The following is a 26191-nucleotide window of genomic DNA, read 5'->3' on the forward strand; positions in this document are numbered from 1 at the left end:
AACTTTTTCTTCCCATAATTCTCTGTTATACTCAAACACATTATGAGTGGCATCGATAGGAATTGATTAACCACTCTTCACTGCTTTTATTTAGCCCTCATGTGCCCTGAGGAAGATGGCCACCACAGAGCACAGGGACTCCCAGGCTGGTATCTATCTCAGAGGTACAGAATGCCAGAATTTATTACACTTGGGGGAAAAAGATTAAGAAATCACAAGAAAAAAAGGAATGCAATTATTTTGGGAAATAAGGTAATTATGACATTATACTGAGTTCATGGAGATCCGCCTTATTTAAGTACCTTACTCATCACACAAATCTATTTTCCTATTCTGACGACCTCACAGTTATTTTTTGACAGGGTTTTTTAAAGGTATAAAATACTGAGCTGCTATGGTAAGAAGTGGGTCCCCCTAGTGTTGGTGATTCAGGTGGCTTAACTCCCTTCAATGCCTCACACACTGCTGTCCCAGAGATAAGCAGCCCGTTCTCAGATTCTAAACCACAAGGAATCCTCAACCAAATATTTCTGGGAAGGGGCAAAAGGAACATGACAACTACTATCAGTATGCTGTGGAAGATGGCAAGCTGTGTGGACAGAGCTGTCTGAAGCAGAGGTACTTACAAAAAGGTGGAAATGGAGTTTTGTGGAGATGACAGAAACTGCTTAAAGATCCAAGGACCTCAGTTACCCAGGATGGAAATGGTTTCCCCAAATGCCTCTGGCCTTAGTCATCTCTCTCATTTGCAAAACGAATCAATGTTTGTAACTTCCATAAAATTCAGAGAGAATAATGCTGAACTAAAAAACATGAAGTCCCCGCCTGCCAGTTATGTGCCACAATAAAATAACACTGTGGGAACTGTGCTCAGAGCAGGTGATCTGCTCCCCGACTTACCTGCCCTTGCTGTCCTGCATGTTGGGGTTGGCGCCAGCCTGCAGGAGGGCCTCTGCAATCTGTGCCATCTCGGACATCACATCTGCTGAGTGTTTTTTTGAACTGTACGATGCTACAAGGTGCAACGGTGTCTCCTGGACACCCAACGTAGCAGCATTGACAAGGGCCCCATTCTTAATGAGGAAAGTGGCAGCAAAGAGATCTCCTTGAAAAGAAACAACAGAAGAAATGGTCACATATGACAACACTCAGGGCAAGCTTTTCTGACCAATGCTTCCACAAAAAGGTACCAGTCAGTAACTGTAGACAAAGAAGATTTCATCATTGAGATCATGGACTTACATACTCAAATTCAACTTCTGATGACCTCTTGTCATCTGTCCTGACCCCTCGCTTCAATATCACTTCACAATTTTAAGCATACCAGGCTTCTATCCTTCAAAGGTCATTAACTCTCATAAAGGGTTCCGAGATTCCTCCGCAACACAATTTATCTCCCTCTCTCATTCTTGATCACAGTCTATACCTAAGCAATACTTACCTCTAACCGGCTATACTTGCAGTGGCTCTTGCTAAGGCACTTATGAGAAGTTTTCCTTTATATCCTGCAATACCATTTCATCTTCTTCAACTATACTTCTGCTATCTGAATATCGAGAACGGGGCTTAGGATTTCAGGAGTGGCAAAGCTCTCAAGTCTGTTAGCTGTATTCCTGTATTATTCATCTGAATAATATGAGTTTCATCTAATCTTCAGTAGACATGGAATTTCAAAATCAACTGGTTTTCGATATTTCCCATCTGCTGTATTCTTTCTTCCAAGGGACCATCTTGCTGGAGAGTGTGAGCTCTGGCACTGACGTGACTAGGCCACCACAGCCCCCCATATCCTGATTGGTCCATGTCTGATTTATTTTTGTATCTACCACTGTCTTATACAAAACAGGCACCAGGGAAATGTTTGGGAAGAAAATGGATTGACTGGTTGAAGTTATAAGGTTCCACTTTAACAGACTGGCTCTAATTCCAATCAATTATGATTTTGGGTAACTTAAGAATCCTCTAACCAGACGCTTCTGAAATCTTTTCATTCGTCTGTCCCCGATTTTTTTCTTGGGGGGTAGGGGAAGATACAATCTTTACCAGCATCGTGTGCAAAGGACCAAAGCTTAGATTTCTTTACAAAAAGATGTCGGTAGAGCTCTGAAAGCAGCAGGTAACATGCATATCAGGGATTAGTCTGGGTCAGGCCTTTGCTGTCCATATGTACAAAGACATACTAGGGTTCTCAGTAGGGCCCTAATGTGTAATATGAACAAACCCCACAGAGATTCAGTCTAGGAGAGAATATGTAAAAACAATACATTAGCAATAGAATAAAATATCCTAGAGAAAGTCACTTACATTCTGGAAGTGGAAAGAAAATTTAGAATTATGAGGACAGAGAGCCTTAAAATGACAAATCTGATAAATAACATGCTGGGGGAGAGGTGAAATGTGGTTTCGTTATCTTTAAGCTTGGCATATATTCGAAACTAAGTAGTAAACAGATAGCAAAGCTAAAGTATGTCAATAAAAAACTTATAATACACTATACACACAGAAGATAAACTGGGCAATACTGCACACAGAAATAAGGGTACAGATCAATGGTTGGATTCAGATGGATGGCATAATAAAAAAACGTTTTATATCTTAAGCCCTCTTGAAAAGAATCATAGGGCTTCCCTGATGGCGCAGTGGATGAGAGTCCGCCTACCGATGCAGGGGACACAGGTTCGTGCCCTGGTCCGGGAAGATCCCACATGCCGCGGAGCGGCTGGGCCCGTGAGCCATGGCCGCTGAGCCTGCGCGTCTGGAGCCTGTGCTCCACAACGGGAGAGGCCACAACAGTGAGACGCCTGCGTACTGCGCAAAAAAAAAAAAAAGAATCATAGCTTTTAGATTAGATTTACTTTATTCATAAGCGCCGAAGTGTGTTTTTTTTTAACTTACACATATATACATACATACAGTATACGCACCCTACACAAAAAGTTATTTAGGAATTATTGGCAACTGAGAATTGATGATGTTTTACATTAACAGAAAGTCAGCCCATGGATATACAGCCTAGAGGAAATAGACAACTGACATCGAAAAAGCAGAACAAAGGGAGGGAACAGAAAATGCCAAAAACACCATTTATAAAGGTTCTGCCAACAAGAAAACTTCTAATACATTTTAGAACGATTTCCATCAAAAACCGTTAAAACAAAAACTGTTTGGTGCTCAACAGTTCCAATTACTTCATCACTTCACTCCCTGAAACTGCCAAGTAAATGTATAATGACTTGTCCACATAAAAACATTCCTAACAATGTAGTTAACGTTTAAAAGAAATCCACACACAATTTTTCTTTCAACAAAGCTCCCTGACCGGTTTCATTCAGGGACCAGGCAGTAACTTTCATTATTTAATTAACAAAAGCTGTATCTCATGCTGCTCCAGTTGGTGGCATCATCTGCAAACCTCCTACAAACAATTAGATAGGAGCATGCTGCTTAAGAGACCCACTGATTGATGTTGATCATCAAGGAAAATAAGCACAAGAAGATTGTTTTAAAAAGCAAGGATTCATCTTCTTGCCCAGATGCAGCTAATCAGAGGAGATGGCATCCCTCTGGTCACATGTATATCTCCTGTGGACTCACTCACAGACGCACTCTCGGTACAAACTGATGGGTACACTTGGTTATTAGGATGATTAGTGAGTCTTCTGGTTAGAGATTCTAATGTGTGTCCACAACCAGACCTAAACCTCATATATTAAGGATCTTCACTCATATTACAATGAACTTAAAGTAAGGTTAACAGTTAAATTTCAGGTATATTACTCAATTTAATCATTTGGGCAGGTCAACGGACTGACAGCTCAAGGTGAAGAAGGAAAAGGTGAAAAAAATTCCTACAGAAATTGAAGCTGGTCGTGGCACTGCAACACAGGGGCGAGGTAAGAGCTGCAGGCTGACCCTACCACATGGTAGTCACTGGGCTAGGTGTGCTACTAACCTGTCTCCCAACAACCAGTAAAGCAGGTTCCTCACCTTACAGGTGAGGAAAAGGAGACTCAAGAATGGTTAAGTGACTTGTCCAAGGCCACAGAGTAAGTGGATGAGCCAGGATTCCCAGCTTGGTACATCCACGCTCCAATGCCAATACTCCGTGCTCCACACCAGGCCACACTGCCACGTTCAACAATCAAGTTTACCGTGCCCACACTGCAGCCCACATACTTGCAAGCAACTAATAAATTCAGAGCAGAAGATTAAATCATCTGCAAATAAGCACCATAAATGCACCACCAATTCTTGGCAATCCTTGTAACTAAGCAATCATCAAAATATTTAATAACTCATCAAAGATGTTTTTTCATCATACATAAGAATTTAAGTCCTTAAGAGGAAAGAGACATAATTCTGAGATTGTTTTTTTAGTAACAAGTTTATTTGTTTCCAAAATAAACATTTCAGACACTAAACAGTATGGGAAAGAATAGTTCCTGATGTGGTGGAAACTTTCCCCACTGAACACACACCCAGTGCTCAGCACCCAATGGCTTTGCACAGTGTGGAGTGATGCTTGGGAAAAATGCATCTGCTCTTGACACTGACATACTCTAAGGCTTTCCTTCCCAATGATGAACAAAATTTTCCTCTCCATCAGCCAGCATGCTTAACACTCTAACGCATGACTTAGAGGGATATTTATATTAAAGCCTATGCCCAAAAAGGGCAAAGCCACAGCTGCAACACGACCTTATTTGAAGTAACTACATTCCACCAACTAGGAGCAACTTGTGAATGGTAAAAATGTGGCAGAGATAATAACAGTATAATAATGAACAACTGGAAGGTTAGACATACATGATTAAGATATAGGGAAACCATTACACGTATTCTGTTTTTGATGTCCACATGTAAACAAAAAAGTGGCCACAGCCAAGTACTTCAATCAAGTCATCTATCCCCCTACAAAATGAAGGCTTTGAGACATTTGAAAGGTTTCTTTCCATACTGGAACTCTACCCCTATATAGCTTTTCACTCTGTCAAAAAAATAACTACTGCAAAGTAGAGTCAGGCAGGATCCATTTGGGACTTAAGAATTATTAAGGCCATGGGAAAAACAAAAGACTAGTACTTGTTTCCCTTTAATTCAATAAGGTGAAAATGCTTTGATCGTAATTCTATCACTTACATAGCTTCCCACTACTAATGACAATGTACTCAAACACAGCTACAATTTCAAATAACTTCCCAAGAACAAAATGAAACTTTAGCACTTTGTCATGATCTATGAGAAGTCTATTCTGTAAAAGTGAAAACTCTGAATCCAAGAATATGTTTAAATATTCGTGTTCTTGATACTTTCCCTCTCTTACAGTAACTGATACAAGTCTTCCTAGCACAATTTCTGGAGAAACTGATGTATTGAATAAGCAAATAACACATCAATTGCTTACAAGTAAAAGGTACTTTTTCTATAAGTACCATCTTTCTAGCCTTCTTCTGGGGCTCCTGCTGACACTCTGAAGAGCCTAACCAACAAGACATAAGGCAATAGCTCTTCCATCTCTCTTCTGACCCACTGATCACAAATTCTAAATCATGTAGCCTGCAAGTACAGACTCAAGAAGCCTTTGAGAATCTGTGGAACAGGAACAGGGTCAGAGAGTCTTCAAAAGTTACCTGGATAAAGGTAAAATTGCCCACTGCAGAAAATATAAAATACGCTTCTTCCTACCTCTTTGGATGCCTTTATGTAACAAGCTCCAGCCATTCTTGTCCACCATGTCCACGTCAGCTTTGTGACTAACCAGAGTGGTGGCGATACTCTCTAGTCGTCGTGAAAGGGCTAGATCTAAAGCAAGATCTCCGTTATGATCCAACTCATTCAGCTTCCCAGGGAGCTGCACAGAGAAATTTGTAAATCAGCACCCATCCAGTAGAGAATACAACTAAATCTCTCACACCTTGACTCTTAAAAATCATCTCACACAAATGTCAAATTTTAGTCCTATAACTTACTATATCTTACTCTCCAAATTCAACTGAATTCACAAACTTCTCTCAGGCCTCCTCAGGACTCATGCCTTTCAGGGAGCCCAGGACTAACGGGGATCACAGAGCAGGTGCAAACACCATGGAAGACAGTACAAGGGGGAAATGCAGACAATGCTGTAGGAACACAAGTGTCAGGACAGAGGTTCAGAGAGCCTGATGGGAAACAGCTCACATTTTCACAAAAGACTGTGGCTTAACTATCTAATTCCTCCTAGCAGTTTAATGCCTCCCCCACACCCTGGACACCCAGGATAAAACACATGACACAGCCATCCATCAAGAGCAGCTACGTTTCTTCTAAGGCAGTGCAGTAAGCAGAACGACAGCCCCAAAGATGTCCACGTCCTAACCCCCCGAACCTGTGACTATGTCACCTCACACAATGAAAGGCACTTGGCAGATGTGATTACGGTTGAGGACCCTGAGATGGGGACAGTGTCCCTGGATATCCAGGAGGGCCCAATCTATCTAATCCCATGAGTCCTTAAAAGTGAAAGAGGGAAGCAGAAGAGTAGGTCAGACAGTTGTGACACGAGAAAGACTTGATTTGCCACTATTGGCTTTGAAGACAGAGGAAGGGGGCCACAGGCTAAAGAAATGTGGTGGCCTCTAGAAGCTGAGAATGGCCCTGACTCAGCTGATAGCCAGAAGAAAATGGGGATGTTGGTCCTATAATCACAAGGAACTGAATTCTGCCAACAACCCAAACAAGCAGGCTTCCCTAGAGCCTCCAGAAAGGAACACAGCCTGCCAACACCTTGACTTCTAGATGGGTGATGCCTGTACTGGACTTCCAAGCTACAAAACTATAAGATAATAAATTTGTGTTGTTTTAAGCCACTAGGTTTGTGGTAATTTCTTACAGTAGCAAAAGAAAAACTAAAGCAGATTTTGGTACCTGGAAGTTAAGTACTGCTGTAACAACTATCTAAAAATGTGGACGTGTCTTTGGAAGTGGGCAATGGGCAGAGGCTGGAAGAATACTGAGAAGCATGATAGGATAAGCTCAGACTGCCTTGGACAAACTACTAGTAGAAATATGTACATTAAAGACTGTGCCAGATGGGCTTCCCTGGTGGTGCAGTGGTTGAGAGTCCGCCTGCCGATGCAAGGGACACGGGTTCGTGCCCTGGTCCGGGAAGATCCCACGTGCCGCGGAGCGGCTGGGCCCGTGAGCCATGGCCGCTGAGCCTACGCATCCGGAGCCTGTGCTCCGCAACGGGAGAGGCCACAACAGTGAGAGGCCTGCGTACCAGAAAAAAAAAAAAAAAAAAAAAAAAAAGACTGTGCCAGCAATGGCTCAGAGAAAGTGAGGAGCACTGTAGAGAAGAACAAGAGAAGTATAGTTTGGGGAAAAGGTATAGTACCTGTGAATCCATTTCAATTAGATAAAGGAAGACCACATCTTCTCTCTCCACTTTGATAGCTTTATGTAATGGGTACTCAGTCTTGGACTTGATCATTTTGTATAACAACTGAGCACTCATGCTGCTGAAGTCCTCCTTTCGTAAGTCATCCTAAGGATTAAAAAGACAGTGAAAAGCAGAACAGATTCAACATATCAACAATAACGACAACTGACATTTCTTAAGAAGCCCCTGGAATGTGTCTGGCCCTATTTTAAAGGGCTTAACATTTCCCAACTCATTTAATCCTCACGAAAACCCTATGAGGTAGGTACTATTATTATCCCCATTCACAGATGAAGAAAGTAAAGCATAAAGAGGCTAATTAGTGTGCCCAGCTCGCACAATGAGTGAACGGCCAAGCCGGGATCTGGAGCCCAGAGGCCCACCTGCCGAGCGAGGACTCTTCACCACAGCACTGCCCTGCCTCTGGGTGAGACGGTAAAGCACAGGCAACACGGACACTCCACAAGGACGAAGTCACAAGGAGCCCTCCCCGTGAGAACAGAGTTCTCCCCTTCAACCCCACACAGGAGACAGGTACAGAATTAGTCAGAACTTCCACAAACAACTCAGTCCACTGAGTCACCATCGCTTTCTACTGTTGCAGATCTCTAAGTTTGCAGATCTCTAATTGAAACCGTTCCTGTTTCAATTCTTTAAAATCCAGTTCTTTAAGACACTTTTTCTCATAATGCTGTTGAGTACCGAACAATTTGCAGAAACTAGGTTATAAACATAGCCCTAGCCATGATTTTCTGAAAAACGCAAAACAGACAACAACAAAGAAATGCAAGACCTGTCTTTATGATGAAAGCTACCTAAGAAGGGCATATGTAAATTTAACAACACCCTCCACACGACAAGAAGGCAGGGAAATCCCGGAAGGGGTGCTGCCGAGCACGAGCACGGCAGGCCTGCTGGCCCTACAGCAGCACCCGCTCCCGGGGCTCAGCTGCCACTCCTGCAGATGGAGGGTAAAGCAGGCCTGTGTCCCTCCGTTCCAAGCCTACTTCTTGACCTGAGCTATCTTCTGCTCCTCTACTCCGAAATCAGAATTATGAGAATTTTAGAGCCCAAAGGAATCTCACAGATCATCTAGTGCGACTACTTAGCCTTCAATTTTGTTGTAAGAGGAAGTGAGGGGCCAGAGAGGTATCTTTCTATGGAACCAGGTCCCAAGCCCCAGTCTTCTGACTTCCAGTGAAGGTGCTTCTCCACACCTCTCAGTCTCACACTCACCCAATGACTTGCAATAATTTCTGCACAGTAGTTCATCAGCGTGCTGGCATTCAGCTCCTCCGCAGTCTGATAGAAGCGGATACAGTTCCTGACATTCACCAGGGACATCACACCCTTCTCACATCTACGAGACAATTTTAATGATCAACAGTATTATTAGGACCAATTTATTCATAAACAAACAAACCAAAGCAATAATCTGTGTACTGCCTGGCCATGTCCAATAGCACTAAAGCCTAAGGTTTAAGCAAAGCAGCTACGAATGAATTGTAGCTGAGTTACTATATATATATGTGTGTATATATATATATACACACATATATATATATAATTTTTTTTTTTTTTTTTTTTGCGGTACGCGGGCCTCTCACTTTTGTGGCCTCTCCCATTGAGGAGCACAGGCTCCGGACGCGCAGGCTCAGCGGCCATGGCTCACGGGCCCAGCCGCTCTGCAGCATGTGGGATCTTCCCGGACCGGGGCACGAACCCGTGTCCCCTGCATCAGCAGGCGGACTCTCAACCACTGCGCCACCAGGGAAGCCCACTGTATTTTATAAGTCCTAGAATTTCATTATTATATTGCTCATTCTGGTCAGAACCAAAATAATCTGTAAATAAATATGTTAAGCTTAACCCCCCAACTGCCTTGAAAGTAATCACGTGAAACTCAGTAATCATAGCACACAGGCAATTGTAATATCAAACACGCAATAAATCAAATTCAGTCCTTTGATGTTTAATTGTATGGGACACGTTTGCAGTTCCCACAAGCATAACTCTGTCACGCAACCAGTGTGGCTTAGAAATCACTTCAAATATGAGGCTCTATGCCTCAATAAATGAACACCTCCTTAAAAGTCTTCCCCAAATGGTGATCTATATGGTATGAGAATTATAACTCAATAAAGCTGATTTTAGAAAGCCCACTTTAAAAATCTATCATGTATAGAAACAACTGAGTTAAGAGTCAAACTATAGTACACCAGACAGAGAAGAACTGGCTACAACGGATGTCCCATAGAGCCTGGTAACAACATGACAACAACAACAGCAACAATAACAAGACTCTCACAATCACTAAGAGAGCCCCAACTACGTCAGGGAAGAGAGGGCTGCACGCAGGCCTCTGGCAGCACAAAGCAGGCACACGCATGTCCTAGACTAGAAGATGTAGCACTGGGAAGGCCCACACTTCCACTGCCCCAGAATTCCTGGAAATCTTGGTGGGTCTCCACAGCACAGGGCCCGGGGGAAGGAGGCAGGTGACACGGCCCTCCCATCTCCTTTGCCTGAACATCTCCCTACAAATCAGGTTCACCTCCAAGGGCAGTCGAGAGGCCTAATGTGGCATCAGGTATTCCCTGACACCCCACCGCTGCTTCTGTCCCCAGCTCCCACAAAAACCATGTTCTAATCACAAGGGCAGCATACAGTGCTGAACGCAAAGTGAACCGTGAGGTGAGAAAGACCTGAGTTGAGGCCCACGGAATTTGAGGGGCCAAACTACACAAGCTCCCTGTGACCCCACCTCCTCCCCTGTGAGACATTACTCTATCTCAGAGGTTTAGGGGATCTCTGTGTGTTTTCCAAGATAAAGGAAAACTATGTAAGCCTTGCACAGTCTGAGGTACATAGGAGGTATGCTTGCTTGAAAGCTGAGGTCCTTCTCAAGGAAGCTGCATAATTTAATAACTAATAAGAATGGGTTTCAGTATTACTATAAATAAGAATAACTGATTGGCTAGCGGATAACTCCCAATTCTAACAGGTGAGGTTTGGATACCAAGTGGAGAGTGGGAGATGAGGGAGGAGAGGAGGAAAGTCATGAGAAAGACCTGGGAAGAAGGGGGAACAAACTTTCTAAACCTCACAAATGAGACCTTAGGCTAGGAGCAAGAATAATCATGGAGTCATTTCTCCATCTGGCAGTAAATGCAGGTACCCATTTTATTCCAAGACCTGTGCTTAAGTGCTTTGTTTTTAAGCTACACAGCTTGGTGTGAAGAAGCATCTCCCCCAGGGCACTTTTAACTCAAATTGTCACAATATCTAAATAAGTTACTATAATAATGAATAACAATGTTCTATTTCTGAGCCTCTGCTGTCTGTACCACCAGTCTCCCCAAACTATCAGCAGACTGACAGCAATGTTTGAAGTTATTCTGACCCAGGCTATGAAATCAGAGCATTCCAGGAGAAAAGTCCTCTTTTCAGGTATGTGAAACTTTTACCACTTTTACAATGACAAATATCCTAATGTCCTAAAACATGGTGTGATCTCAGGGAGTACTGACTTTACAAAGCATTTTTACAGACAAATGCTGAGAGTCTGAAAATTCTATTCCCCTCCTTACTACTGCCAAAATACACTCTATCAAGATACTCAACTATGTTTCATGAAGACAGATGTTTTGTTACCACTGGCAGACACTTCATTTTCACTAAATTCTGGGATCCCCAGAGTGACATTCACTATTTGGATAGCCTATAAATAGTAACTGACATGATTTACACAACTGAAGAACATGTAATTATATCTAAAAACTCAGATTCTCAGTTCATGTCTTCTCTTTGAAAAGTAGCAAGGCAGACTAACTTTCCTCTAAAGGGATTTTGTTGCTGTTAATATACGTTTTTAATTTTAGAGTACAAAAAGGACACAGATGCACAAAAATGATAAACCTAATTTTTAAAGTACAAAGTCAAGCATATACTCAAGCGTCCCACAAACTCCTATCTAGTTTTTTATCAATCCCGTGTATGAACATAAGGCAGAAAAATTACTGAAAGAATGAACAGCAAAAGGTTAACAGTGGTTGAATTAGACGATTTACTTTTTTTCTTTATATCATTCTATACTTTCTAAATACCATGAACTGAATACGTAGTTAATAATCAGGAAAAAATTATACAAACTGTCAGTTGTTAGCATACACCATTAATTCTCTCCTTTTTTAAGAGTGTTTTCCTGATAATGCTTATGCCCAAAACCTCCTTTTCATCAAACCGGTGATAGCATTCCCAAACCGCCAAGACCCCTACATTACAAAAATGACCAACACCGGCTTCACATCTAACTGCACACATTTGTGTTGGGGCCCTTTCACTTACTATTTCAAATGTGTAATTTCTCCTGCAGACAGCAGTGGGCGCTCTGTGACCTTTCAAAAGCCAACAATTGAACCCGCTACTGGGTCTCTTCCATCCCAGCCCTTAACAAAGCCATGACAGATAAACTTAATGCCCACATCCAACAATACAACATTGAGCATCTGGTCATGTTGACAGTTTTGAAGCCTAATCAGTCAATAAACAACAAACATTCTAATTAAAGAATCCATTACACAGATTACAATTATCTAAACTACTCCAAACTGCAGGGCACTTTTTTTTTTTTTTTTGCAGGGCACTTTTATCAAAGCAATTTAATTTACAAGCAAGTTTGACAAGGTCAATGGGAAAAAGCTCAGGAAATCTGGGGGGGAAAAAGTAGATATAAATCACACTCAATCTAATCAAAATTATTCTCATTTCACTCTCAGATGATTCAAAAACTCACCCAAAGAAAGGCCCTGACAGTAAAGTTATCTTTGCTAACCTAATACTGTATGTACCTACAAACCTTAGACCTGCTTGTTTGATTTTTTTTTTTTACTTATTGGATTTAGGTATTAAAATACACTCAAGCCCACATCAATCACAGACAGTCAGGAGTAACCTGTGTACTTGTCTCATGTGGGGCCCAGTGGGCCATCTCAGGGGAAACATCAGCCTCATAAAGAAAACAGAACAAGCAGCTCTGGTAGCAAGGTCTCTCTTGACTCACTGAGGGCAACACAACAAGTGGAATGCCTCTTGATAGCTGAAACTACCTCTCCACCCACCCAGGAAAAAAGCCATTCCTTCACGCATGCAGAATACAAAAGATTACTAAGTGACATAAAAAGACGCTCCATCTACCAAGCTGACTACCAAGGGCCATATCTCCAACAAAAACTAAAGGGCATTTTGCTTGATATCATCTGGTGAACATTTTGTTTTCTGTTGTTATAAAGGCCAACTCGGGAGAGCAACAGAGAAAATGCAATATAAAAAACATAGGAGACTAAACCTAAAAAGCAGTTAACAAATGAAGTGAGACCTCAGAAACACTATGAAACTTACTGAAGCAGATTCTCATGTACTAATTTAGTTATTAATGTGTTTCTAACAAGAGAATATGACCAAGAACTCCTTCTAAGTAGATATATCAGAAAGTAGAATAAAATGTCAAAAGGAAATGGTATAGGAGGGAAAGTTGAGGCGTTGGACATTGGATTACATTATTTCATATTCAGTTCATCAGTTCACACAGCTATGTAATCTCAGGTAATAAACCAGTGAAAGAACAGAGAATACCTAAAAGCTTTGGCAAAATTTAGCTTACAAGATAACACAAAGCAAGGGAGATAAAATTCTCTCCCCACTACTGCGTTTAAAAGAACACCTTGCAAAAGTTATTTACATTAGCAGAAGCAGCTGTTTTCCCAGAGCTTGGCATAATTAAAGCTCAGCCACCACCATCTGAGGTGCTTGAATATATCTGCTGTGACTTGCCTCTCCCTAAGGAGCTGTAGCTGAAACCGATTAGCTAGTTTCATCAGCTCAGTCAGGAACACATCATCTTCTCTGAACTCCAACTCATCCGTATAGATCCAGCGAAGCATTGTCATGGTCACCTCAGGGTTAGCATCTGGTTAAAGAAAAGAAGTAGAAAAACTTTGAAAACAAAGCACAGATGACACACTCAGGCCTTCTCGAGGACCCCTAAAAGTTGAGGATAATAAACTAAATTCTGGTAGACCCCACTCAAAGAAATATCACACAGGCATTAAAAATGGTAATTAAGCATTTTGGGTACCATCTGACTCCAGAAAAGTGTTAAGAATTCTGCACGGGGCAGCAGGTGGGGAAAATGAACCTATTAAAGATATAAGTCAGGGCTTCCCTGGTGGCGCAGTGATTGAGAGTCCGCCTGCCGATACAGGGGACGCGGGTTCGTGCCCCAGTCTGGGAAGATCCCACATGCCGCGGAGCGGCTGGGCCCGTGAGCCAAGGCCGCTGGGCCTGCGCGTCCGGAGCCTGTGCTCCGCGACGGGAGAGGCCACAGCGGTGAGAGGCCCGCGTACCGCAAAAAAAAAGATATAAGTCAAATAAACTGGGGGAAACTATTTTAAACATATGGCAAAGAGTTTACATTCTAATAAAAAGATCTTACAAATAAAAATGAGAAGATGGACACTCAATGGAAATATCAGCAATGGATATAAACAGGTAATTCACAAAGAAATAAAATGGCCAATAAACCTTACTGATAATTAAATATAAACTTAAACTAGAATACTTTTTTTGTTTCTCAGACTAGCAAAGATTCTTAGAAGTGCATAACATTTTTTTTTTCCTTTGGCTGTGCTGCAGTGGAAGAGCAGAGTCTTAACCACTGGACTGCCAGGGAAGTGCATAACCTTTGACACAGCAATCATACATGTAGATTATTATCCTAAGAAAATAACTAAGCAAATACAGAGAAACATAAGATAGTCAATGCAGTATTATTTTTAATAATGAAAAACTGGAGCAAAACTCTTAAGAGAACTAATTAAATAAATTAGAGTATAAACTGGAAAATGTTGCATCAATTAAAATTATTTAGATCTATATTCAACATAAAAATATATTCACTACATAGCAAGTAAAAAAACTACATAACTAAAAATACATGTATTAAATGATCTCACTTTTGTTAGATATATTTGTCTGTGTATATATGTGTGTGTATACACATACACACACACACACACACACACACAGAGTTTTGTGTCTGTCTTCCATCCAAGTACTAACCAAGTCCGACCCTACTTAACTTCCAAGATCAGACAAAATCGAAGACATTCTGGGTGGTATGACCACAAAAAGACTGTCCATCTGTCTGTCTGTCTATCTATTGAGAGACTGGAAAGATATACACTAAAAGTATTGACCTGGAGGAATTTGTAACTAATTTTTCTTTTAGCTTCTTTTCTCCCTGATTTTTATTTAATGAACATACATTACTTGTGTAGTTTTTTCAGTTAAAATGCTTTACAGCAACTCGGGGAAATGCTTGGGACGAAAATCATAATGTAAAATATCTAAATTATGATTTCAACTAAAATCAACTCTTGGTTATCAGAAGGAGGTCAGTGATGGTCAGAGGATCACTCAAAAAATCATGGTCTACACACCAACAGTTCTCAACTGTGGGCCTGGGCTAACAGAATCAGCATTATCTGGGAAAGTGTGAGAAAGTCTTATTATCAGGCCCACCCTGATCTATTAAGTCAGAAACTATAAGAGTGGGGCCCAGCATTTGTGTTTTAACAAGTCCTTCATGTGACTTTGATGCTTGCTAAGGTTTAAGAAACTATACTCAATTCTTGATTACCTAGGAAAGGTGGAACATGCAACAGGAACATCCCATTAACTTAGTAATTAGGCAACAACTGAATGGTTCTTACTAACCCCTCTCTTCCAACTCTAGTGGGGAGGAGAGGGTTGAAGACAGTAATGTCAAGTGAGTGAAACTGAAGGCCCCTGATTAACTTGCAACCACGTTAATTCACCATCACCCCCTTAAGTAGCCAGATAGTAAAAGGAGAAAAAAAAAGGTGTAATTGGCGGGGAAAAAAACAGTGAAAAATAATGCATCAAAATGCTAACAGTGATTAGGTTAAGGTCTATTTTTTTTTTCTTTTCTCTTACCTGCCAATGTAGTAATAATACTTTTGTAAATGTCTTAAGAGAGAGAAAAACATTTTAAAATCAGATGAAAATCTAATTTGATTTCTTTAAACAATTTACTTGAAGAAGTACTTCAACTAAGCTGTCTAAGGTATACAAAGTAGATCTTGAAACAGTGAAATTCTAAGCTAGCTTTGTAAACTGGGTTTAATGCCTCAGTAGTCTCCTAATGAAAAGAAAAAATATGTAGGCCATGCAATTTGTCCAGAGTCACCAAAAATGCCAAAGCTGTGTACAGGCAGACCTCATTTTATTACACTTCACTTTATCTCACTTTGCAGATAGTGTTTTTTCACAAATTGAAGGTTTGTGGTAACCCTGTGTTATCAGATGATGGTTAGAAATTTTTAGCCATAAGGTATTTTTAAATTAAGGTATGTACATTGTTTTTTTAGACATAATGGCAATGCACACTTAATAGGCTATGTGTAAACATAGCATTACATGCACTGGGAAAACAAAAAATTCATGTGACTCACTTTGTTACAATTTTTGCTCTTGATGGCAGTGGTCTGGGACTGAACCTGCAATATCTCCGAGGTCTGCCCGTACACCACTACTTGGCTCATACAGCCTTATCTTGGAAAGATAGCTTATGCCTAATGATGAGAGCATCCCCAACACCACAACCCTCAAATATCTTCTCTGTGGTAGTTTAATTAATTTTGTTTTAAAATTTGGCTGGTTTCCTTTAATAACTCTTACCCCAATTGTCCAAACAAATAAATTTGACCTGTACGGTTGATAAACCAAAATCTAGTTTTCTTTTCTTTTTTTTTTTTTTAGTTTTCTTAAAAACCACATCAGCAGGGACGTCCTGGAAGCCCTCAAAATTTCAAATAAAATAAGATCCAAGTGATCGCCAAATTTTCCCACTCCTGCCTTGACTCTTCCCTTAATCTCCAAAATAAACTGAGAATAGATCCATTTTGAGACTCAGACTAAGCAGCCCGTGGTATAAGGTGGGCAGAGAACAATGAACCAGAAGGGTATGTGCTTCCAACTGTGTACTTTTAGGCAAGCGATTCAGTCTATCTGCTTCCAATCTACGTAAGCAAGTGGCTATAAAAGTCAGATGATCCCATAAACCAGAAATTACCTTTAAAAAGATTAGACTCTGAGAAGTGAAACCAGTTGGCATCCATGACTTGCCTGGTATATCTGCTGCTAGAAGCCGTCGCCCTCTCATCAGGCCCAGCGCAGAAGCTGGTAAAAATCTGTGACTGCAAGGATGAAAAGAAGGTAACACCTAACCTTCCGACTTCACTGTAGTCCACGATGCATATTGTCATGCTTTGGAAAACTTGAAATTTTCTTTTGGAGAACTTGAAATTTTCTGTGACCTAGTTGGGTTTTTTTTTTTTTTTTTTGGTCTGATTTCAGATAAATGTTTTATAAGACATTTGGAAAGAATGGGAATAAACTTATCTGTACGCAAGTAGCCATTAAATGAAGTATACTGAGGAAATTAATTTTGTTACTTAAATCCTCCATTCAATCTGTCAAATCTGAGAAAGGTGTTTTGAATCTCCTACTGTGACTCTGGTTTGTCTTTGAGTTTCCAACTATTTTTTTCTTCATGCCCTTTACAAAAAGTTTTTAGCTCATAAAATTTAAAAATCACGATAGACTGTATCTTTTTTTTTTTGCCACACTGCAGGACTTGCAGGATCTTAGTTCCCCACCAGGGATTGAACCCGGGCCCCAGCAGTGAAAGCACCGAGTCCTAACCACTGGACCACCAGGGAATTCCCATAGACTGCATCTTTTATCAGTATAAACATCCTCTTTAGTCAGTTTAAGGATGTACCCTTAAATATAACTTCTTGGAAATAAAAATAAACCCCATATCGTACTTCAAAATAATCCCAGTGTCAAAAAGGAATAAAAGTATACAGGGTCTAGTTCTGTTATGGCAGTGTGACAACCCATGCTACTGTAACTGATTATAGCTAAAAACTATAGACAGTGTACCAAAAACAGCTACCAGAGGATTCTGAAAATAAACAAAAGCATCTGAATTGTAGGGGGAGGCAAAACTTGAAGAAGCAATTGCACTGGACAAGCTTCTCCATTGTTTTTTTTCCCTTTATGGCTTTGTCCTGAGGGTAGACTTGTCCAGGAGGAACACTGCCGTAGTGCCCACGAGGATGCCTAAAACGCCAATAAAAACTCCACCTTTCTGGTCAGATGAACCAGGAAAAGGAGCCCCCAGGGCACTGAAGGGTCAGGGGAGAGTCCCAGAGTGAAGAGAACCAGAGAAGGAGATCTCCTAATTCTGTGTACAAGCCACAAGGCCTCAGGCTCACCTCTAAGCCACTGATGCACAGAACAGTCCTAGCCCAGCTTTAAGAACTGAAGTGATATTTGAACCACCACCCACAGAAGGTGAAACAGAAGCTGCAGTTTGCACCTAAGGAGCCTTAGCATTTTCCAGAGGATGACACAGGACCAAAGCCTACACAACATAATGGCAATGTCCAGGATACAATTCAAAATCATTTGATAAAGAAAAACATTTGGAAAATATGACCGTTTTTCAAGGGAAAAGATAACGTCAAGATGACCCAGATACTGAACTTATGAAAGACTTGAAGACATCTAGTATAACTATGCTCCAGAAGGTAAAGGGAAACACACTTGAAATTAAAAGAAAAATTTTCAGCATATAAATTATAAGAAATAGAAATTATAGAAATGAAAAATATGATATGTATAATAAAAACATACTCAGTGGGCTCAAGAGCAGAATGAAAACAGCAGTGCAAAGTCAGTAAACCTGAAGATAGATCAGTAGAATTTATCCTATCTGAAGAACAGAAAAAAAAAAAAAAAAGGTTGGGAGAAAAAAATAAAAGAGAGAGCCTCAAAGAGACCTGTTGGATAGTAACAAAGGGTCTACTACTGGAGTCTCAGAAAGAAAGAGATCAAGGAAGAAAAATAATGAAGAAATGATGGTCCTTTCCTAATTTGGTGACAGACCTAAATTTTTAGATTCAAGATCAGAGTACCCTAAACAAGAAGAAAATCATCTAGATACATCATCAGCAAACTACTGCAAACTAAACATAACGAACAAGTCTTTACCACTTCACATCCGGTAGAATAGCCTCTATCAAAACAAAACAAAACACAGTAAACAACAAGTATTGGTGAGGATGTGGAGAAATTGGAACCCTTGTGCACTGTTGGGGGAAATGTAAAATGGTGCAGACCGTATAGAAAACAGTTCCTTGAAAATTTAAAATAAAACTACTATATGATCCAGCAATCCCACTTCTGGGTATGTACCCAAGAGAACTGAAAGCAGGCTCCTGAAGAGAGATTTGTACACCAATATTCACTGCAACATTATTTACACTAGCCAATAGATGGAAGCATATATTGCTCAATATGTAGATGACCATATATTCCTCATCTATAAGAGGGAATAAACAATAGTACTTACCTCAAAGTGTTATTCTAAAGATAAATGAGTTAATACCTGTAAACTACCACCACATGTTAATTGCTATACAAAAATTTCCTATGATTATTATTAAAACAGACTATTTTAAACCAACACACAGACAAATTTAGCATAAACAGAGATTAGACAGAAAAACACAAAAGCCATGTTAGGGTTGAGTAAGGGGACATAACACAGATTAACTGAAGCTCTAAGAAAATCTCTGGGAGGGGGTCTCAGCTGTTAGCAGGAGGCCACAAGGCTGTTTGAGTGTCCTCATGACACAGCAGCTAACTTCTTCCAAAGTGAGCAATCCAAAAGACAGAGCAAGGAAGAAGTCACAATGCCTTCAAAGAACCTATCTCTGCAGTAACATGTTATCAATTACAAGCTCAGTCAGCCTATACGTAAGAGGAATGGAATCAGGATCCTCCTTTGAAGGGAGGAATAACAAATAATTTATGGACATATTTTAAACCACCATAGATATCTTCAAAATACTGAAACTGAACAACCTAGAACACATGGTATCTAACAGATACCATTGTCCCTGTGAGTTTGCTGGAGCACCTTAGTGTGCCTGAGCACAGAGTCTGGGACCCTATGCTTCTTCCACTGCACAGTGCAACCTCCCAGGTCTGTGCTTTGGTGCGTAGTTTTCCTAACTGGACTGAAAAGGAGGGAAGGAGGATGCTTTCTGTTTTGGGAATGGCTTGACAGGACACAGGACACATTCCAGGAAAGCTGAATGACTCACCATAAACTCTCATGCCAGGGAACCATAAGATCTTTGCTGGAGGAAGCATGCAAGAAATTCTAGCTTCAAAACAGCCATTCTACAGCATTGGAACTGCTCAGTGTCAGCTGCTATTACTGAAGTGCTATAGAGAGGCTATAAACAAACCACTTAGCCTGAAGCAAACTGCTTTACTTCATAAAGAAGTGAAATATCGTGCATCAAGATTTGTTGTACTGTGTTGAGCTAACAGTTATATTCTTTCTCTTCCCAGTTGATCAGTCAGTATCTTTATAAACATCTTTATACTTAAAATAACCAATAAATAAAAAGCAAATTTATACTTTTGACCTTTATATTTTGAAACAATTTCAGACTTAACAAAACAGTTGTAGAGTTCCCGTATACCCTCTACCCATCTTCCCCTAATATTAGCATCTTACATAACCATAGCACAATTATTAAAACCAGGTGACTAGGACCGATACAATACTATTAACTAATTACAAACTTTGCCAATTATCCCAGTAATGTCCTTTTTATGGGCCAGAATCCAATTGAGGTACCACACTGCATTTCATTATCATGTCTCCTTAGTCTCCTCCAATCTCTAACAGTTCCTTAATCTTATCTTGTCTTTCATGACCTTAACATATTTGAGTAATACTGGCCAGTTATTCTGTGGAATGTTTCTCAATTTGGGTTAGTTTGATGCTTTCCCATAATTAGATTGAGGTCATGCATTTATGGCAAGAATCCTACAGAAGTGATTGTGCCTTTGTCACTGCATCATATCAAGCGCAAAATATTTTACTTTTTTTTTTTTTTTTTTTTGCGGTACGCGGGCCTCTCACTGTTGTGGCCTCTCCCATTGCAGAGCACAGGCTCCGTACGCACAGGCTCAGCGGCCACGGCTCACGGGCCCAGCCGCTCCGCAGCACGCAGGATCCTCCCGGACCAGGGCACGAACCCGTGTCCTCTGCATTGGCAGGCGGACTCTCAACCACTGCGCCACCAGGGAAGCCCAATATTTTACTTTTTTGAACAAGGTATGATTTAAGAAAACTTTCATGTACCCAAATACATTTTAAACACTTGGTATATAATGCCTACTGTATCTTCATCAACATGTGCTAAAATTCTTATAACAATTAATAGAATTAAAGTTGTGCTTATTTTGAATTTTAAGAAATATCAGTTACACAAGAACCTCCAAAGAAAATGTGAGACTTAGGATGTCACTCTAAGAATGTAAGTTCCATACAAATACGAATTTAATTTTGTTCACTGCTATAACCCTAGTACCTTGAAAAGTGCCTGCCACTCAGCATTTGTGATATTAATGGACTAATTCTGAAGAAACAAAATACCAATAAATTCATAAAATGATTTTATTAAGTTCATGAGTGTGGAAAAGGTTCAACCATTTAAAACACAGCTTTTACGCTATTTATACACTTGTTTACAAGAGCCTATTTCCAATCTCCCTCAGGCGTGAGGCAGCCATGGGCAGTAGTGCTTCCAGGTATCGTATAACACACAGGCTTCTCAGGCAGTTTCAGTTGCTGCAAGCCCAGATTTAGGTAATCACACCCATGCCCACCCAGGCAACTCAGCAGGACTCTGCACCAGACACACAAACATGAACAGGTCCACAAATGCAACCACCTCCTTGGAACCCTTCAAAGATAAACTTTATAAAGAAAAGTAAAGATGGGCTTCCCTGGTGGTGCAGTGGTTAAGAATCCGCCTGCCAATGCAGGGGACACGGGTTTGAGCCCTGGTCCGAGAAGATCCCACATGCCGCAGAGCAACTAAGCCCATGCACTACAACTACTGAGCCTGTGCTCCAGAGCCCGAGAGCCACAACTCCCGAAGCCTGGGCGCCTAGAGCCCGGGCGCCTAGAGCCTGTGCTCTGCAGCAAGAGAAGCCACCACAATGAGAAGCCCGCGCACCAAAACGAAGAGTAGCCCCCGCTCGCCTCAACTAGAGAAAGCCCACGCGCAGCAAGGAAGACCCAAGGCAGCCAAAAGTAAATAAATAAAATTTTAAAACGCTTAAAAAAAAAAAAGAAAAGATACCATAAGCTCCACTACAGCTATCTTAGTAGATGCCTGATTTACCAAAGCCACCAGAAACATTGACTCTGCAGCCGCTCACTCCTGAAAGCAAACCTTGTAGCCCGGATCAAACCATGCTGATTATTTACAGCAGGAGGCATGTTCAGGGACATTTCAAGGCATTAACATTATACCTTCCTAAACTCTAGAAAATCTCCTGCTTCTCAGTGATCCAATCTTGTGGTCAGATAGTCACAGATAGTGTTAAAGCAGCTCTTAAATATTCTAATGTACTAAAAAAGTAAAAGCAAAATTTTAAGTGCAATGTTTAATGCAATTTTGCAATTAATTAATTAATGCAATTTTCTGTGTTCTTACGTAATTTTATTTGTTCTGGGGAGCAGTCATATTTTATTTTTCCCACTCATTCATTTTGGTTGTATGCAATATTTCACAGCTACATTTACCATGATAAACATTTACACTGTCTGAATTACCTATAACAGAATCCATCTGACAGAAGTCAAATGATGAGGTGAAAAAAAAAAAGTATGACTATTTTATAGCTCAGCTGTCTAACTGTTTTCTAAATCCTTCATACCCATTTACAATGTGACTGGCAATGTGCAAGAATACCAATTCCATGAGCCTCACAACTACTGGGATCATCAATTTTTTTTTTTTTTTTTTTTTTTTTGTGGTACGCAGGCCTCTCACCATTGTGGCCTTTCCCGTTGCGGGGCACAGGCTCCGGACGCGCAGGCCCAGCGGCCACGGCTCATGGGCCCAGCCGCTCCACGGCATGTGGGATCTTCCCGGACCGGGGCACGAACCCGTGTCCCCTGCATTGGCAAGCGGACTCTCAACCACTGCGCCACCAGGGAAGCCCGGGATCATCAATTTTTGATACTGTAGGTATCAAAAGGTGGTAACTTATTCTAAACTTTTTTCTAACAAAGTTGAATATTTTCAATATTTTATTATCTCTACTAGTCTTTGAAAACTACCTGTTCATGTAATCAAGATCCTATCATGCACTGTGAAGAACACCTCATGATCCAATGGGTTTTAAAAGTTATTCATAATTGTGTTATATGGGGTCAAAGACATAAGGCTTCAAAAGACTTTACTTTTAAAAAAGAAAAACTGTTCCGATTTCAATCATGTGGACTGGTGTCCTTCCAGTAAAGACCGTTTCCCAAGTAGATGTTTTAGTTATAGGCATGAATGCATATGCTCATGTATATGCATGTATGAATATTTGTGTGTTTACAGCTATGAATTACGGACCTCAGGTTAAATCCCAGAAATGATCATGAGACAGAGTTCACTCACAGTGGAGAAGCATCAGACAATTTACCCCCTAAATTCTTGAGATAAATGCTTATTTAACCTGTGCAACACTGCTCAGGTGTTAGCCACCTCTGACACGTTCCTTATCAGCCCAAGTCAGTCTCTTCTGTACCTTAGACATAAAGCCATTATACTACTGTATATACAGCCCTGGCCTTAAATGATTTGTTATCAGCCCATTTCCTCCAACAGAGTATGCACTCTGTATGGCAAGGATGGTGTTATAACCATCTCAGTGTTCCTAACACTACACATGGAAAACAGTACCTTCTGAATTGGCAAACCTTTTGAACAAAGACATAAATCAGACTTTCCACACAATCACTTCTGCAAGTAACGCATATCTTAATGCCTGGGTATGCTCCTTACCACATTATAATTCTCTTCATTATTAATATCAGAATTAAATTCAAAATTTGCTCTTTTTATTTTTTTTAAGCAGCTGTTAGGCAAGTACTAAGTGAAAATGCAATTTTGAAATCAACTTTTGAAAACTATGTTTTTAAGTTTACTTAACCACCATATTTACCCAAATTCTACACAACATACTGTGGCATAAAACAATTAAATAATAACATTAAACAGCTCAATGCACTTATTCAAATCCTAAAGACTGATGGTCATCCTTTGATGTTAAAGAAAGAATATTCTTATTCTTTGGAATAAATGTTACTTCTGAATTCAGTTCTTATAGACCAGGAAAAGTACTTTTGGCAGCTATGATTAAATTTTAAGCAACTGAACAGCAGCAGGACTTTTTCTTAGAGTGGAAGAAAAATTTTTCTCTACACATGCTCCCATATTTATAACATACTACTATATGAAAAGAGTTTCTGGATAAATATTCTTATTTTATAAATTCTAAGAATACTGTGAATCCTCAAATATTTATGATTTATCAGCCAGACATTAAACAGAAGTGTCCACAAAGTACAACCTACTGGTTCACTAATTATTTAACTAGTTTATGGTCACCATCAATTTGTAAGAAAAGTACTCTACGTTCATTAAACCACAAATATTTCAAAATTACACACCATAACCTTCTGCCAAGTGTTCTTGTGCTGGGAGTTTTGAGTCCCCAGCCCATCAGAGGCTCACCTGACAGGTCCAGCTCCTCGGTGGAAGACAAACTGGCCAGACTCCAGCTGTCACTGCGGGCCGCCAGGACAAACTTGTGAGCATTGATGTGCCTGCCCCCAACCTTTATCTTCAGATCACTGATGAAGAAAAATACCCACAGATATAAAATGTCATTATAACTAGGTGTAGCTAGGATTCACAGCTGATAAATATATGAGTATTGACTGATCAACATACATCTGCAAAAGAAAAAAAAATCACAGCAGAATTATTTCTCTATGCTACCACTGAATTCTGATGGCTCACATTTACAATATGTTGCTAGACACGTTTTCTATTTCTAACTTCTAGCTTTAGTTCACGTGGGATGTTCTGCTTTCAAAGACATTCCCTAATGTCACCCACAAGATGGTGAACCTACAAGTTATCAATACACAGGATTATTAATATTCATATAAAGAGAAGAGGTTTTATGAAGGAAAAAAAATCAAGATTAATCATCAGGAGAGAGAGATAGAAAGATTAAAGATTGTGATAACAGCTCTGAGACTACAGTGCTGCAATGCTCCACACTATATTAATGCTCAAGCAAGGTTAAACCAAAAACCATGAACAAATTAGCTTTGACAAAGCAGTCAAGAATATGAAACCCAATATCTACACTCCTGTTCTCACCAGAAACATTCAGACCTATTATTGGCCATTTTTTACTCAACCATTTATAAAGAAATGGGATGAGAGAAATCTTGTTTTCAAACATGTTTCCATATGTATGACTTACCACTACATGAAAAGAGCTTTCCAAATAGTTATTTATTTTTAACTCTGAAATGTCAGATGTCAAGGTGGGAAAGCATCTGGGCAGTTAACAAAAACCTAAGGGTGACCTACTGGGCTGACACAAGCATGTGCCAGATGGCAGCGCTGGCAGCAATCCACAGGCACGAATCAGCATCACCCTGCTTGTATCTGCATGTCTTTTTATTTTTATATTCCCGTTGAAAATAATTTGTTAGGCTGGAAAGGTTTCAGAAACTAAATTCAGAGAGAGGGAGAGAGGGAGAGAGGAAGGGGGGGGGAGGGGGGGAGAGAGAGAGAGAGAGAGAGAAAGGAAGGAAGGAAGGAAGGAAAGAAAGAAAGGGAGAGAGAGAAAGGGAGGGAGGGAGGGAGGGAGGAGAGAGAAAAAGAGAGAAAGAAAGAAAAAACTATTACATGAATTGACTCATCCACTTAAAAGGAGATGCAAACATAATACTGCTTCTATACAACGCTTGATGCAAACACATTTTACCCCACAAAAGCACTGTCTAGAACATACTTTATAATTATGTAAGCATATCAATTCTACTTCTATTAAAGAACTAACCAAGTTGCAACTAATTATGTTAGATCAAAAGAGTAATAGGGTATTTATTATTTCAAACTATTAGAAAATACTGTTAACACAAAACACTATCAATAAAGAAGAAATACAATTGATATTCTATTTTAAATGGAAGATAAAACTGTCTCATACTATATCCTATGATAAGGTTTAAAAATTATAATGAAAACAAAGCACAAATAATTTTTACACTCTAAATTTATTTGTAAAGTATTAAATTCTAATAATGTAAATGAACAGTCACTGTTTACCGTTTCTGCCACAAACCTGACTTTAGCCACAAAATTATAAAAATGAATGTTTCTATAAAATTCCTACTATTATTCATGAATGTCAAGTCAAAACTTTTTCTTCTGTAGTCTTAACATCTCAAAAGGAAATAAATATAAGGATTTCACTAATCTCTAATAATAATAGTTTTTAAAAATATGATTCAAAAATGTAAAACTGGACAGGTCAAGTCTATGAGGACTCTATGCAGAAACAATTAGGAGGCTAGCAATTTTTTAAAAATTTCATCCTAGTCAACTAAAGGCATTTCCTTTTAAAATATGGATGCTAGGGGCTTCCCTGGTGGCGCAGTGGTTGAGAGTCCGCCTGCCGATGCAGGGGACACGGGTTCGTGCCCCGGTCCGGGAAGATCCCACATGCCGC

General features: G+C 40.1%; 1 protein-coding gene across 2 annotated transcripts in view; it reads right to left on the minus strand.

Moving 5' to 3' along the window:
- The window catches only part of ANKFY1 (ankyrin repeat and FYVE domain containing 1), a 76344-nt gene that overhangs the window by 31100 nt on the left and 19053 nt on the right, over window positions 1-26191 (minus strand). Inside the window, exons 3-8 of one of the 2 annotated variants that reach the window (XM_030861724.3) lie at window positions 24172-24290; window positions 13250-13385; window positions 8654-8777; window positions 7373-7522; window positions 5686-5851; window positions 901-1105 (exon numbers count right to left, since the gene is read on the minus strand). In XM_030861724.3, the coding sequence (XP_030717584.1) occupies window positions 901-1105; window positions 5686-5851; window positions 7373-7522; window positions 8654-8777; window positions 13250-13385; window positions 24172-24290 (900 nt within the window). Of the gene's footprint in view, window positions 1-900; window positions 1106-5685; window positions 5852-7372; window positions 7523-8653; window positions 8778-13157; window positions 13386-24171; window positions 24291-26191 lie in introns of those variants that run through there. The other variant, XM_060291203.2, reaches the window with a different exon arrangement.

The sequence above is a fragment of the Globicephala melas genome, chromosome 20 (assembly GCF_963455315.2).
Source record: "Globicephala melas chromosome 20, mGloMel1.2, whole genome shotgun sequence".
NCBI classification, from domain to species: Eukaryota; Metazoa; Chordata; class Mammalia; order Artiodactyla; family Delphinidae; genus Globicephala; species Globicephala melas.